At 36.7% G+C, this 17,368-nt stretch overlaps 1 protein-coding gene across 6 annotated transcripts in view; it reads right to left on the reverse strand.

Moving 5' to 3' along the window:
* Positions 1-17,368, reverse strand: part of NELL2 (neural EGFL like 2) — a 418,610-nt gene that overhangs the window by 197,288 nt on the left and 203,954 nt on the right. For all 6 annotated transcript variants that reach the window (XM_025401114.1, XM_025401113.1, XM_025401116.1 and 3 more), the window contains one exon: positions 15,583-15,711. In XM_025401114.1, the coding sequence (XP_025256899.1) occupies positions 15,583-15,711 (129 nt within the window). The remainder of the gene's footprint in view (positions 1-15,582; positions 15,712-17,368) is intronic.

Genomic DNA, 17,368 nt, shown 5'->3' on the forward strand with positions numbered 1-17,368 from the left:
AATTGGAAAAAACTGCTTTAAAGTTCATATGGAACCAAAAAAGAGCCCGCATCTCCAAGACAATCCTAAGTCAAAAGAACAAAGCTGGAGGCATCACGCTACCTGACTTCAAACTATACTGCAAGGCTACAGTAACCAAAACAGCATGGTACTGGTACCAAAACAGAGATATAGACCAATGGAACAGAACAGAGTCCTCAGAAATAATACCACACATCTACAGCCATCTGATCTTTGACAAACCTGAGAGAAACAAGAAATGGGGAAAGGATTCCCTATTTAATAAATGGTGCTGGGAAAATTGGCTAGCCATAAGTAGAAAGCTGAAACTGGATCCTTTCCTCACTCCTTATACAAAAATTAATTCAAGATGGATTAGAGACTTAAATGTTAGACCTAATACCATAAAAACCCTAGAGGAAAACCTAGGTAGTACCATTCAGGACATAGGCATGGGCAAAGACTTCATGTCTAAAACACCAAAAGCAATGGCAGCAAAAGCCAAAATTGACAAATGGAATCTCATTAAACTAAAGAGCTTCTGCACAGCAAAAGAAACTACCATCAGAGTGAACAGGCAACCTACAGAATGGGAGAAAATTTTTGCAATCTACTCATCTGACAAAAGGCTAATACCCAGAACCTACAAAGAACTGAAACAAATTTACAAGAAAAAAACAAACAACCCATCAAAAAGTGGGCAAACGATATGAACAGACATTTCTCAAAAGAAGACATTCATACAGCCAACAGACACATGAAAAAATGCTCATCATCACTCGTCATCAGAGAAATGCAAATCCAAACCACAATAAGATACCATCTCACACCAGTTAGAATGGTGATCATTCAAAAGTCAGGAAACAACAGGTGCTGGAGAGGATGTGGAGAAATAGGAACACTTTTACACTGTTGGTGGGATTGTAAACTAGTTCAACCATTATGGAAAACAGTATGGCGATTCCTCAAGGATCTAGAACTAGATGTACCATATGACCCAGCCATCCCATTACTGGGTATATACCCAAAGGATTATAAATCATGCTGCTATAAAGACACATGCACACGTATGTTTATTGCGGCACTATTCACAATAGCAAAGACTTGGAATCAACCCAAATGTCCATCAGTGACAGACTGGATTAAGAAAATGTGGCACATATACACCATGGAATACTATGCAGCCATAAAAAAGGATGAGTCTGTGTCCTTTGCAGGGACATGGATGCAGCTGGAAACCATCATTCTTAGCAAACTATCACAAGAACAGAAAACCAAACACCGCATGTTCTCACTGATAGGTGGGAACTGAACAATGAGATCACTTGGACTCGGGAAGGGGAACATCACACACTGGGGCCTATCATGGGGAGGGGGTAGCGGGGAGGGATTGCATTGGGAGTTATACCTGATGTAAATGACGAGTTGATGGGTGCTGACGAGTTGATGGGTGCAGCACAGCAACATGGCACAAGTATACATATGTAACAAACCTGCACGTTATGCACATGTACCCTAGAACTTAAAGTATAATAATAATAATAATAAATAATAATTAAAAAAATAAATAAATAAAAAAAGAAAGACATCAATGTAAAACTAGTCTAAAAATAGTCCTTCTCCCACTTTAATGTGCATAAGAATTGCCTGGGAAGCTTGTAAAAATTTGAGACCCAACCCTGACCCACTCAAGCAGTATTAAGGTTGTGTCCAGGAATGTGCATTTTTCATAAGATCATCAGGTGGTTCTGATGCAGCCTGAACCACATTCTAAGATGCAATGTTAGAAAACCAAATTTTATACTGATGAAAATAAACTGAGAATGTGAACACTAAAATTCCTCTCCAGTTGAGCATATGGCTGAAAAGAATTGGATAGCCACCAAATTATTAAGATGATAAATTAATAGACTCTACACCCAAAACGTGCTCTCTTCAAATTTTGTATGCATAGAAATCACCTGGAGATCTTGTTAACATGCAGATTCTGATTCAGAAGGACTGAGACAAAGTATAAGATTCTGCATTTTTAACAAGCTCATAGATAGTGGCCCATGTTGCTGGTCCTTGGACCAAATGTTGAACTTCAAGCACTGAGGTCTTGAAAAAAAAAAACTGCCAAAAGAGTATAAAAACAGGATTACTTACTTTTAACAAAGCACAAAACCATCAGTCACATTTCTCATTTCCACGTGCATCTGGAAAATGGGCAGAGATTTTAGGATGTCACCTCTGCTAGTAAGTCAACTCCATGAAGGCAGGGGTTTAGTAGGAGGGTTTTGCTCATGACTATATGACCAACACCCATTATATGCCTGGCACATAGGATGTGCTTAATAAATACTGTGAATAATGAATGCTGAATAAAGATTATCTACATCATATCTGATGATAGAAACCAGTCAAAAATCAAATTCCCAAGAAGAATCTGTAGATCCACCTCAGAAAAAAGTGCTTGTTCCTAGTGCTATTTAACATACAGCTATATGACTAATCGATTACTTAATTTATTATTTCTTCCCTATATAGCATCCAAAGCAATTATGATCTCTAATAGACATAATTATGAGTATTCTATAGGTAAGCCACTAAATTGAGGGGGGAAAAATCAGCTGACCATGAAAGTCACACAACTATGGGGAGCTGTTTCAAAAGAAGAATACAGGCATACCTTGTTTTATTGCAGTTCACTTCAACTGCCTTCTACAGATAATGTGCTTTTTACGAATTGAAGGTTTGTGACACTCTACATTGACCAAGTCTGCCAGCACCATTTTTCCAACAGCAGGTGCTTGTTTCATGTCTCCATGTCACGTTTTAGGAATTCCCACAATATTTCAAAAATTTTCATTACTATTATATCTGTTGGGGTTATCTGTGAATAATGATCTTGATTTTACTATTTGAATTCTCCTAGGGCACTAAGAACAGTGCCCATATAAGATGGCAAACTTAATCAATAACTGTGCGTGTTCTGACGGCTCTACTGACTGGCCATTCCCATCTCTCCCCTTTTCCTCAGTCCACTCTAATCCCTGAGATACAATGATATTGAAATTAGGCCAACTAATAAATGTTCAAGTGAGAAGAGTTACACGTCTCTCATTGTAAATCAAAAGGGAGAAATGACGAAGTTTAGTGAGGAAGGTATGTTGAAAGTCAATACAGGCCAAAAGTTAGGCCTCTGGAGTAGCCAAGTTGTAAATGCAAAGGAAGGAATATTAAAGTGTTACTCCATAGAACACATGAATTACTGAAAGCGCAATGGTCTTACTGATGACATGGAGAAAGTTTGAGTAGTATGGATGGAAGGTAAAATCAACCACAACATTCCCCTGAGCCAAAGCCTGATCAAGAGCAAGGCCCTAACTCTCTTCAATTCTAGAAGGCTGAGAGAGGTGAGGAAGCTGCAGAAGAAAAGTTTAAAGCTAGCAGAGGTTGGCTCATTATGTTTAAGGAAAGAAGCCATCTCTATAGCAGAAAAGAGGAAGGTGAACCAACAAGCGCTGATGTACAAACTGCAGCAAGTTATTCAAATGATCTAGCTAAGACCATTGGCCAAGTTAGCTATACTAAACAACAGGTTTTCAATCAAGACAAAATGACCTTCCATTAGGAGAAAATGCCATACAGAATTTTCATAGCTAGAGAGACAGAAGTCAATGCCTGGCTTCATAGTTTCCAAGGAGAGGTTGACTCTCTTGTTAGGGGCTAATGCAGTTGTTGTGACGTGAAGTTGAAGCCATTGCTCATTGACCATTTCAAAAACCCTGGGGCCCTTAAGAATTATGCTAAAACTACTCTGCTTGTGCTCTATAAATGGAACAACGAAGCCTAGATGATGGCCACACTTCTGTTTACACCACGTTTTACTAAAGGTTTAAAGCCCATTGTTCAGGTTAAAAAAAAAAAAAAAGGATTCCTTTCAAATTATTGTGACCCACTGACAATGTACCTAGTCACCCAAGAGCTCTGATGGCAATGCACTAGGAGACTAATGTTTTCATGGCTGCTAACACTACATCCATTCTACAGCCCATGAATCAAGGAGTCATTTACACTTTATAGTCTTATTATTTAAGAAATGTATTTCTTAAGACTGTAGCTGCCATAGATAGTGATTCCTCTCTTGAACCTGGGCAAAGTAAATTGAAAACCTTCTGGGCAAGATTCACCATTCTAGATGACACTAAGAAACTTCTTGATTCATTGGAAGAGGTCAAGATAACAACACTAACAGGAGTTTGGAATAAGTTGATTCCAGCACTCACAGATGACTTTGAGTGGTTCAATACTTCAGTAGAGGGAGTAACTGCAGATGCAGTGGAAATAGTAAGAGTACTAGAATTAGAAATGAAGCCTGAAGATGTGACTGAATTGCTGCAATCTCATGTTAAAATTTGAACAGATGAGAAATTGTTTCTTATGAATAAGCAAAGAAAGTAGCTTCCTGAGATGAAATCTACTCCTGGTAAAAATGCTGTAAGCATTGTTGAAATGACAACCAAGAATTTAGAATATTACAAAAACTTAGTTGATAAAGCAGCAGCAGGGTTTAAGAGAATTGATTACAATTCTGAAAAAGTTATACTGTAGATAAGATGCCATCAAATAGCATTGCACGCTACAGATAAATCTCTCATGAAAGGAAGAGTCAATCAATTGACAAACTTCATTGTTATCTTACTTTAAGAAATTTCCACAGCCATCCTAACCTTCAGCAACTATCTCCTTGATCAATCAGCAGCCATCAACATCGAGGCAAGACCCTCCATCACAAAAAATATTATTATGACTCTGAAAGCTCAGATGATTGTTAGCATTTTTTGCAGTAAAATATTTTTAAATACAGATAGGTACATTTTTAAAGACATAATGACATGCACACTTAAAAGACTACAGTAGAGTGTAAATATAATTTTCATATGCACTGGGAGACAAAACAGTCTATGTGACTTGCTTTATTACAATATTAGCCTTATTGCAGTGGTCTGGAAACAAACCAGCAATATCTCCAAGGTATGCCTGTATATGGAGAGCATTGATTGTGTCTTCAGTTAGCTTTGCATGAGAAACCATGCCTAAGAAGAAATTTAGAAAGGTTTCATTTTTATCAGGTTTGATTTATAAATTTCAAAATCCTCTCCTATCAAAGGAGACCTTTGCTTCGAATTTTAAAATGTCCTTTTCTCTTATTTGAATATCTTAATGGTGTTCAAGTCTAGAAATGAATGGAAATTGTTTTGACTCTGAGAAAGTTGAAGCATAGTACAAAGTAAATGATGAATGAGCCCAGATGAATAGCTAATGCAAGTTCAAATTTAGCTATGTCACTTAGTAGGGATTTTCAGAACTTCCATAACAGAATTCTTTAATTGAAGAAGGAATGATTCTCATGAAAAAATAAATCCATTATTTCCTCAACATTGTAAATATGTTACATAGATGTTCCTCAAAGCCTAAAAATACTTTAATCTTTCCATATATCATATTAATCCTGAAAGCTGTTTTATGTAGCAATTTTTCCACTTGATTGAATGAATAGATGATGCCATTAAAAGGTCAAGTCATGACATTTGGAAACCTCAGAAATACTTTTGCTCTTCTCTGTCTCTCTTTCTCTCTTTTACATATTACCTGTTATGGTTAATTTTATGTGACAACTTGACTAGGCCAGGTGGTAACCAGACATTTGGTCAAACATTATTCTGGGTGTGTCTGTGAGGGTGTTTCTGGATGCAATTAACATTTGAATCTGTAGACTGAGTAAAGCAGATTATCCCTCCTTAACGTGGACAGGCCTCATACAATCAATTGAAGACTTGAATAGAACAAAAAGACTGAGTAAGAGGGAAATTTCATCTGCCTAAGTCCTTGAATTAGAACGTTGGTCTTCTCGTAACCTCAAACTGGAACTTATACCATTGAGTCTCCAAATCTCGGGCCTTTGAACTCAGACTGAAACTATGCCACTGGCTCTCCTGAGTCTCCAGCTTGCCCACTGCAGATTTTGGGACTTGTCAACCTCCATAGGCATGTCAGCCAATTCCTTATAATAATAAATCTCACATATATATATAATATACAACTCGTGTGCACACACACACACACACACACACATATTATTGGTTCTGTTTTTCTGGAGAACCCTGACTAATACAGTATCCTTAGACCTTTTTTTTTTAATTTATTTAAGAAATTCTACCATCGTATGCCACAGAGAGTGCATCATTAATGACAGTTTTGAAAGTGACAGTGTCTGCTAGAGTTCCCTAATTAATCCCATAGGGCTCAGTTCTCTAGGTTATTTATCCTAGCTGTTAGCAAGCCTCCCATTAGATCCAGCAGGGACTTGTGTGCTGGGTTTGCAATCAGAGAATTGAGTTCATTCTGTAGCTTTCCTTTCATATCTCTTGGAGGAACTTTCTGAGGCTATCGCTCATCTTACTCTTAAAGGAATCCTTTCATATTTCCTCTATATCTCAGTTAATCATACGCATATATGGTTGTGTCAGGAATTCATCACTAAACAAGTTAGTTGTGAGAGGTAAGCAGCTGAAAAAAAAGAGAAGAAAGGAGACAGAAGGGGTAAAAGGGAAGAAGGAAGGAAGGAAGAAAGGAAGGAAGGAGAGAAGGGAGGGAGGGAGAAGGAAGGGAGGGAGGAAGGAAGGGAGGGGTGGAGGAAGAGACCGGGGAGGGAGGAGGACTGAGGGAGGAAGGAAGAAAAGAAGGAAGGAAAGAGGGGAAGGAGGGAGGAAAGGAGAGAGTGAGGGAAAGAGGGAGAAAGTGCGGGAGCAAAGGATGTTGGTTACATGATTTCTCTAATGGCAATGAGCTGCTTTCTGGATGAAATACAGAATCAGAGTGAGACTCCGTCTCAAAAAAAAAAAAAAAAGAAGCATTCAATTTTTAAAGTAGCTAACTATGATTTAAAATGCCTTTCTAAAGAAAAATCTTATGCTACTCTTTCTTATAAAAAGAATTAGATTCAATATTTAATAAATAAATTAGTCTGGGCATAATGGCTCACGCCTGTGATCCCAGTGCTTTAGAAGGTGGAGTGGGATGGTCACCTGAGCCCGGAAGTTTGAGACCATCCTGGGCAACAAAGCAAGACCCCATCTCTACCAAAAGTAAAATCATTAGCCGGGTGTGAAGGCACACGCCTGTAAGCCTCAGCTACTCACTACTCGCTTACCCAGGAATTCAAGGCTTTAGTGAGCCATGATCATGCCACTGCATATCAACCATGCCTGGACAACAGAGTGAGACTCTGTCTATACAAAATTAATTAAAAGTGGTAAAGAGAAAAAGTCCTCAGAATTTGAAGACAGATGACGTGAGTTTGAACCCTGAATTTACTGTTTGCTGCCTGGGTAAATGATTTTGAAGGAGTCATTTGACATGCAAGCTCTTTAGTTTTCTAAACTACAAAATAGATTATAATAAAGCTTTCATCATCATAGGACTGTTGGACGAAATAAGATCATATATATGACCAGCCTAGGCAACACAGTGAAATCATATCTCTCCAAACAAAATTTAAAAAGAAAAAAAGAAAATAAATTAGCCAGGCATGGTGGTGCATGCCTGTAGTCCCAGCTACTTGGGAGACTGAGGTGGGGGGATTGCTTGAGCGCAAGAGTTTGAGGCTGCAGTGAGCCAAGATTGCAACACTGCACTCCAGCCTAGGCAAAAGAGTGAGATCCTGCCTCAAAAACAAACAGAAACCCATGATATGTGAAAAGCATTTTAAATGCCTCCAAAGAACCATAGTTTTGCTCACATTACTTTGTACATAGGCTAGAATTCCCTGAAATGCAAAACAAGAAAGAGGGTGGAAGAGGCATCATTAGCCAAAAGATAGCATTAAAACCGGGGCCTATCATGGGGAGGGGGGCGGGGGGAGGGATTGCATTGGGAGTTATACCTGATGTAAATGACGAGTTGATGGGTGCAGCACACCAACAAGGCACAAGTATACATATGTAACAAACCTGCACGTTATGCATATGTACCCTACAACTTACAGTATAATAATAATAAATAAATTTAAAAAAAAAAAAAAAAAGACAGGAATGAGGCGGGAGAAATCAATGTTTTTATTGATGTAAAGGATGAAGCTTAAAAAATAGATATTTGAACTAGATGTCTAAATATAAAAGCTTATTAGTTAATTTTTGAGGATTCCAACTCTGGCACATCACAGGTGCTTAGTAAACGAATATTTACTAAGATTTCCATGTTCAGGGTCAACTGGTATTTATTATGCACCTTACACATACCAGATATTTCATGTTGAAGTGAGTTGCTTTGCAAATTTTAGGTAGAATTCAAATCTTAGGAAAAAAATGAGTATTCTGTAAAAGCAATTGTGAAGATGGGGAAACTTCTAATAGTTGAGGTCCTTTGAATGTGTATGTTATTTATCAGTGCACATATAATTTAATAAATAACGAACGTTATGAATGAACAATTTCCTTTTCTTGCACTATTGAGAATAATTTTCAAAGCCCAACAGAAATCTATTTAAAACTGAATCCCTTTCTAGCTACAAAAGTCAGTACCATGATTAGATTTTCTTATATATAGTACAAATGCAACTCAACAAACTCAGTGCTTGCCGAGTCATTCTTTAGTGATGAGTCAACTAAGCACTTCAGACCATCAGTCAACAAATCTTTCTTAAGCTCTACATTGCCTCTATTTTAGAAGTTTGTGAGAATTCAAGGAAAATAAACAGGCTGTGATCACTAGGCACTTATAGTTGAGAGAAGTATACACAGATACATATATTGAAATCTGAATGAATAAATAACACAGTATATAATAAAGTACAGTAAGGCCTCCTTGCTTAACATAGGTAGGCTCTTGGAAACGGCAACTTTAAGTGAAATGGCATACAACGATGTAACCAACTTTAACATAGGCTAATGGCTGTAAATAAGGGTTAAGTTCTTTCAGCATATTTCTGGTCACAGAAACATCACCAAACTTCTAAACTAAAGACCAAAACACTTCTAATATTAAACATGGAAATAAACATGAGCTATACACACATTTAAGAACCATTAATAAAAACAAGTAAGATAATTATTTACCCACTTATTCCAGTTCAGGGTTGGGGATGGCTGGAGCCTGACCGGGTAGCCCAGGGGACAAGGCAGGAACCAGCCCTGTCCAGGATGTCATTCCATCATAAAACCACTCACACACACCCACACTCACTCACATCAGGGCCATTTAGACACACCAGTGACTCTACCATACACAGCTTTGGGGTGTGGAGGAAACTGGAGTATCTGGGAAAATCCACACAGACATGGGGAAAATGTGTAAACTCCACACAGACTGTGGCCTCAGTCAGGAATATTTTTTTCTCATCAACATTATAATGAAACAACATTAAATGAAATGACATTATCTGAGGATGTGTTGTATACTCCAGCTGAACAACTGGATATAGACTAGTATAAAGTACTAATTGTTCAGTCAGATAAAATAAAAAGAGAATATGAGAAAGTATATGCACACAATAAATTCATCAGGAATTCTTCCCACAGAAGATAAAAATCAAGCAGAGTCTAGAAGAATGATTAAATCATGAATTGTTAAGCCAAAAAGCTAAAGGCATTTCTGTCAGATTGTATTAGTTTTCTAGGACTGCCATAATAAAGTACCACAAACAGGGTGTCCTGCACAACAGAAACTCATTGTCTCCCAGTTTTGGAGGCTAGAAGTCCAAAATCAAGTTGTTGACAGGGTTGGTTCCTCCTGAGAGCTGTGAAGTACAATTTGTTCCATGCTCCTCACCTAGCTGCTGGTGCTTTGCTAGTGATCTTTGGTTTTCCTTGGCTTACAGTCACATCATCCTGATCTCTGTCTTCATGTTGACATGATAATTTCCCTATGTGTCTGTATCCAAATTTCTCCTCTTTATAACGAAAGCGATCATACTGGAGTAGGGTCTTACCCTTCTCCAGCATGATTTTATCTCATCTTAACACATTAAATCTGCAATATTCCTATTTCCAAATAAGGTTACATTCTGAGATGCTCATGGTTAAAATGAGAATCTAAATGTGGGCTGGGGTGTGAGGGCAACTCAATTCAATTCATAACTCAGATGAATCATTATCAGCAAAAGAAATGACCATGATAGATGGCCTGCTCAGGGCTAATGGATAAATAGCTATGTGCGACCAGGTGACATACAGCCCTGGAAGCTGGGCAAAGAAGTTCGAACTTGATGTGGTGCGCAAGAAGAAGGCATTGGGAACACTCAAGTAGAATAAATGATGTTTTATGAATGCTAATCTGGAGAGTGGGTCCTGGTTGGTGAGGAGTGGGAAGAGACAAAGGAGGCAGAGTGTCTAAACAGATGGTGACATGAAGTGAAAAATGACACCTGGAGGCAGGAATCAGAATGAAAGAGATTGAATGAATCCAAGAGAAACTAGGCTATCAATAAGAAATTAGGTACTTGGAGGTGGGGTCAGACTATACCCAACTATTTCCCATATTCTTGTTAATTTGAAGAAATGTCTCACAAATTTACTTTAAAATTCATTAATAAGCCATCAATTACCAATTTTTATAATTATGTGTGGTATGCAATCATATAAATGACTCACTTTTGCAGGACTCTTCCTGTTCTTGGTATAACGTCAAAGGCTTAGATAGGAAAAACGCCACTGGTTTTAAGAAGTTTGGAAATCACAAAAATCTTCATCGTAATGCGCTATTGGACTGACACAGCTGTCATCCCCAGCAACTAATACGTGCTGAAGAAAGAAACTTACAAAATGACTCTGGAAGCCACCATCTAAAATAGAATGCCAAGATTACCCTAACATAATACTGAATAGTGGAATGTGAGGAAAGAAGATATAATCAAAACATCAAAAGATCCCATAATTTTTACTGTCAAGTGAAGACATGTAGCAAAAAAACAGTCTGAAAAACAGGATGTCCAACATAATTTTTGACAACTTTTATATCTTAGATGTACTGACAAAATACCAAATGTGAGGTAAAATATTTAAAAACGTAGAAAGAAATCTATAGGAGATGAGATGGATGGATGGAGATGAATATATAATTTTTAAAGAGAAATGTGATAAGCATGCAGTTAACAAAAAACTAAGTAGACCAATATACTTCCAGACATTCTAGATCCCTTATATAGAAAAGCTAGAGAAGTCATGCTGTCATAAAATCCTAATATTAAACTATGTTTATAAATATCTGAGGTGTTGCAAAACTCACTGAAGAACAAGAAGCTATCATCTACCTGGCTGAGATACTGGGGCAAGGGCAAACGGTACAGAAGTTAAATAAGAAAAAGTGGGTCGGGCAGAAAAATTCCTTCTTTAGCTTCAGGTCCCCTAAGCTACTTCCTTTCTCCATCCCTTTGTAGGCAAACATCTAGAAGAAGCCCTCTCCCTTCTTCAGATTCATTTTTTTCCCTTAGACAATATTAATGTACTCCAAACTGGCTTGTATCACCAACTTTGCACCAAAATCACTATTGCTGTCCTCAGTGTCATCTGGGAGGTTCAACGCAAAGGACATCTTTCAGTCTTCATTTTTCTTGATCTCTCAGACACATCCTACTTTCTGCTTGAAATTCTCTCTTCTCTTGGCTTCTGTGACACCACCTTCTCTTCTCTTTCCTCTTACATTTCAGCCATGACTTTGCTATCACCATCACCAAACCATCTTTTCTATAAAATGCTCAATGTTGCTCAAAACTCTCTAGGCAATCCCTTCCATCTACTCAACTAACATTTAGATGCCAAAGAATTCCAAATTTTTTTGTCTAACTTAAACTTCCCTTAATGCCAAATTGAAGTATATTCAACTGGTTACTCAACTTAGATGTCCCATAGGCACTCCAAATCCATCATGATTTTCTCACTCAATCTGTTCCCTAAGTGAGCAGCGCCAACATCTGCCTGTTTATTAGTCCAGAAACCTGGGAATCAACCTCTAAACCTCTCTCCTCATCATCTGCTATCACCAATTAATCAAGAATGGCTGGTTTTACCTCTCATATGCTCTTAGACACATCCACATTTCCACTTCTATTTTTAAGACAAGCCCTCACTGGCTTTCGCCCACTGGTTTGCCTGCATCCAGCCTTACTCCCGTTCATCCTGCAGCTGGAGTGATATGTTTAAAACACGAGTGTGACTATGACACTTCTCGGCTTAAAATCTTTAATTAGCTGCCCCTTGTTCTTCACATGAAACTCCTAATCTTTAGTGTGACCTTTAAGATCCTGCTTCTCATCATCAGTCTCACTGGGCACCTCTCCTGTGCTCTCTGCTATTGACCTTCCCTTCCCTCGGTTCTTAAAAAGTCCTTCTTTCTACCTGAAAGCCCTTAGACATGCTGATTTACCCATGTAAGAGATTCTCTTCTTTTCTACTCTTCCTTCCATGATTCCCTGACTTTTACTTACCCTTCAAATTCCAGAATGAAACTCTTCTCACTCAAGCAAAATTTTCCCTAACCCCACCACCCAGATCACATGCCCTATTAACCTATTTCTCTTTTAGAATAGTTGCCACATTTGCAATGAAATGTTCTTTGGTGTAATGAAATGGCCTGTTAATTATCTTTCTTGCCTGACAGAATATTAGTCATGTATATCTAATTTACTGCTTTACCCATATCTCTAACTTTGCACAAAGTAAGTATTTAATAAATATTTATTGAATGAATGAATGAACTCCAATGGTTACCAGTGTTATAATAACCATGATCAAGAAAACTGTAGTAAAAATCAATAGTCTCAATTACAGTCATATCATTAAACAACCCCACAGATTTAGTAAATAAAATTGTATGCTATTTACAAACAACAGCTTGCTTATTTTTATGTATAATCACAAGTGTAATTTTTTTAAGGACCAAATATGTAACATGCAAAATTGCATTAAAAATGTTTAAAAGGGTGTTCCTTCTAAGAAGTCAAAACATCTTCAAAGTTAGCAACCATGCCACAATCAAAAGGAAAACCATATTTGATAAGAATTATTCAAATCCTGAATAATATTTTGTTATTTGGACTAAATAACAAAAGATATATTAGAAGTCCTTATGTATAAAAAAATTCAAGATATCTTGAATTTGATTATATCAATATGTTCAACAAATTTTTCCATCAGTTTCTTACGCTTTGAAGATTATATATTCAAATGACAATTAGTATAAAGTTGTAAAACATCTGTCATTGTATAGTGCATTCAAGATGAAAACAGCTGCCAATCTGTGCCACAGATTTTATCCAGAACACTTCCAGATAAAAACTGAGTGAGTTGGTCTTTATGATTAGGCCAATTTTCAGTAAGTTTCACTGATAAATAATTTAAACAAGTAAGGTAATCTAAATATCTGGCCCCTTTCCTTAACTTCTTTCCTGACTCAATAAACGGCAATGCCATCCATGTGTTGCTCAGATTCCAAATCTCGGCTCCTTTTGATCAATTCTACACCACAACAAACTATCTGCAAGTATTTTTGGCTCTACTTTCAAAATGTACTATGAATATACCTCACTCCTCTTCACCTCCTATAGCTTTCCTTATCCAGGCCATCAACATCTGTACCTGAACTACTGCAATAGCCTTCCAACTGGTCTCCAATTTCCACTGCTCCCCACTACACCCAACACCATAGTTTGCCTATCACACTGGAGCCAGAACTATCCTTTTCAATACAAGGCTGAGCATATCACTGTCCTCCTTGATGCAACTCTGAAATCCTTGCAAACTTTCCTACATTACCTGGCCCCTGCCTAATTCTCCAACAGGATTGCCTTGATTTGTCTGCTCCACTACATTTTCCTTCATTTTGTTCCTAGAGCATTCTAAGCTCATTCCCACTTTTTATTCTTCTGGTTGAAATGTTCTATCCAAGATTATTACATGGCTGTTTCCTTTCTTACCATCAAGTCTCAGGTTAACCACCACTCTCCCCTCACTCCCTGCCCCAGAGGTTGACCACGCTGAATAAATCCCCAGCCAATCTTTAGTGCATCATCCTGTTTCATTTTCTTCCTATTAATTTTTACTACCCGAAATGGTCTTCTCTAGTTCTATGGTCACCCAGTAATTCTCTGTCTTACCCCCAGAATGTAAAGCTCCTGAGCACAGGATATTTGTAAGTCTTGTTCACCATTTACTCCACTTTACACCAAGCCTAGAAAAATGTTCAGGACACAGTAGGTGCTCACTAAATATTTATTACATGATTGAATATACTTAATAGCATCAAAAGCAGCTCAAAAATTTTTAAAAAGTAATAATCATATAAGTAAAATTCAAAACAAAATATCACATGAATCATGTAGTTTCGTGTTATACATACAAACGATATCAAAGGGGCTTATTATATGTTAGAAATCTCAAATATTATAATGAAAATACATTAGTTTCCTAAGAAAGTTTACCTCTATGTTACGTAAGGGTAAAAATCCATTTTTATGTAAAATCTTTTAAGATGAGGAATTTTAAATAAATCTGCATTATGAATGGGGAAGGGAAGCCATATTTATTTTCTTCTGCAAAACTGGAATGATCCCTTTAGGACTGAATCAGTAGCATTTAAAGAAATATTTTGATCCAAAGGTCAATTTAAAAAATGAATACAGATTTTTAAGAAAAAGAAAAAACTATTTAAAGCTAAGGGAAACAACAGAAGTTGGTTTTCCAAGAGCCAACAAATCATCCTGCAGCCAAACAGAACCTGTGTATTTATACCTGAGGTTTTCCATCTCCACAGATCTATGGCACATGCTTGACATGTTGAGTGGGTAAGTTTAGAACTCTCCAAAACTTTCTCCGAATGTCCAAACACCTCCAAATCAATGTTCTGGTTTGTAGAACCCATTAGCTAGTTACACAATTAATAGGAATGATTCAAATCCATACCTCAGGGAAATAATAAATTACCACATCTCATGGACTTCTTCAGGAAGAATCAAAGCCAGAGCATTTGTAAATGTCAAGGGTCTGCTCACTGTATGTGGACACTTTCCACGAGAGAATAAACTATCTTGGGTATTAGTTAAGATTTTTAAAAGTAACTAGAAAATGATTTACTCCACTGAAACTATTTACTAAATACTACAGAGCATGAATACAATCACTCAGATTACTTAGAGTAGCAAACAAAAATAGCAGTAGGCACTTTATCTTCCTGTTAAGTGATTGCCTTTGTTACACAACACTGTCTGGAAAACTCTGACTACAATTCTAACTGCAAGCCACAGTAATCATGTCAATATGTGAGCTATCTGAATATCTAATTATGAAAAAAGAAGGCAATTTCACAGTGGAAGAATTGTTCTAATTCAAGAAACCAGCCATATTAACTTATTAGTCTGACATATAGCAGATAGCTGAAAAACTTTAATTTGAAAGATAATTATTTTTAGCTGATTAATATGCTTCAAATTAAATTCACCGCTTTTAATGGGACCATCAACTTGACAACCTGGGAAATTAATAAATTTTGCATGCAGTAATCCTAGAAAATTTATACAGCTGAGCTACACATCATTACAAGGATTACCTTCACAGTAGGCATTATCTTCTCGAAGAGCCCTAAAACCATCTCGACAGCTACAAACAGTCCTGTCATTCAGATTTCTGCAGACAGAATTCTCCATGCAGTTATGCCTTTCAGAACAAAAGTCATAACCTACAGAAAAAAAAAGAAATTTATTAAGGTAAATGAAACTATGACAACGCAAATTTTCCTACTTAATATTTTCTTTAATTTTGAAGCTATGACTTGCTAAACAATTTTTAAATTAGTATCTTCATCAACATTTACAGAAGAATCACATGCTCTGAATACCAAAAAGTTCTTCTTTACGTTTAACTCAATTAATTTCTATTTCAAGTTAACTCTATTTCTTCTTTGGTTTTTGACTTTATAAATGCTATCTAGTCTCTAATATTCTAATTATAAACCTCCAAGTATCTGAAAAAAGAAATATTATTAGGGTTCAAAATAAAGATTTACAACATAGAAGGTAACACAATGAGAAGATAATCTAGTAACTGGAGGTTCAACATTATCAACACCTGTGGGTAAAACTAACCAAATCAGATGAAATGCACCTATTGTATATTTAAGAAATTAGACAGCTTAGCATCCAAAAAAAAAAAAAAAACTTTCTAAATGTGTTAAAGATGAATATTACATCACTGTAATCTAATTTTCTCTAGAAATCTGCAAGGCAAAGTATGTTCACTCTAAAGAGGAAGAAAAATTTTGAGAAATACAGAGATTTCACATATCTGAGTCTTTATGAGAGAAAAGAAAAATAGAACATTTTATAAACAGTGACATCAATCATGTGCAGTTTCTCAAGATCTCTTTTTGTGGTCTGAATCCCTTGTTCAAAGATCATCTAAGATGCTGAAATGAAGTCTTCAAAACTGGAATCCATATTTAATGGAAATTACATAATTATATATCATTCAACCATTTTTAAATTGCTTGATGTATGTTATTTATCTAGTTTTGCGCTTTCTAATGGATTACTATTTTAGCCCATGTTAAAAAAAAAAGAAAAAGAAACAAGGTGGCTGGGCATAGTGGTTCACACCTGTAATCCCAGCACTGTGGGAGGCTGAGGCAGATGGATCATTTGAGATCAGGAGGTGGAGGCCAGCCTGGCCAACATGGTGAAACCCTGTCTGTACTAAAAATACAAAAATTAGCTGGGCATGGTGGCAGGTGCCTGTAATCCCAGCTACTCTGGAGGCTGAGGAAGGAAAATTGCTTCAATCCAGGAGGCAGAGGTTCTAGTGAGCCAAGATCACACTGCTGCAATCCAGCCTGGGCAAAAGAGTAAGACTCCATCTCAACAACAACAAAAAGGACTAAAAAGGTATATTTCATGTATCTTAGAATAATCTGATCTACCTATAGGCAAGAAGACTTTTACTTGCGAAAATCATATAGATGGAAGTACTAAATTGGTTCATCTTATCTGTAATCAAATTGGTCTTCATTCTGATTATAATTCCAGAGTTAAAACACACTCCCTATTAATGCAACTATGATGTATAGTAAAATATTATTGGTAAAACTTAATAACCCTTAAGAACAGTAATGTTCCAAAAACGTAATAATGCCATTAAAAAACAGTAGAAAAATAATCAAATGACTCAGTGATTTCTACAAAAATAAAATAAAATAAAGTATAGGTTTATTAAGTCCAGAAAAATATAGTCAATAACAGCATTTAAAATACTTGGCAACTTAGCTTCTTTTGACAAGAGTCTTCACAATCTAAATTGTCATGATTAAGGCTGTACATTTACAAGTAAAATTCTTAAGAAGA

The sequence above is a fragment of the Theropithecus gelada genome, chromosome 11 (assembly GCF_003255815.1).
Source record: "Theropithecus gelada isolate Dixy chromosome 11, Tgel_1.0, whole genome shotgun sequence".
NCBI lineage: Eukaryota > Metazoa > Chordata > Mammalia > Primates > Cercopithecidae > Theropithecus > Theropithecus gelada.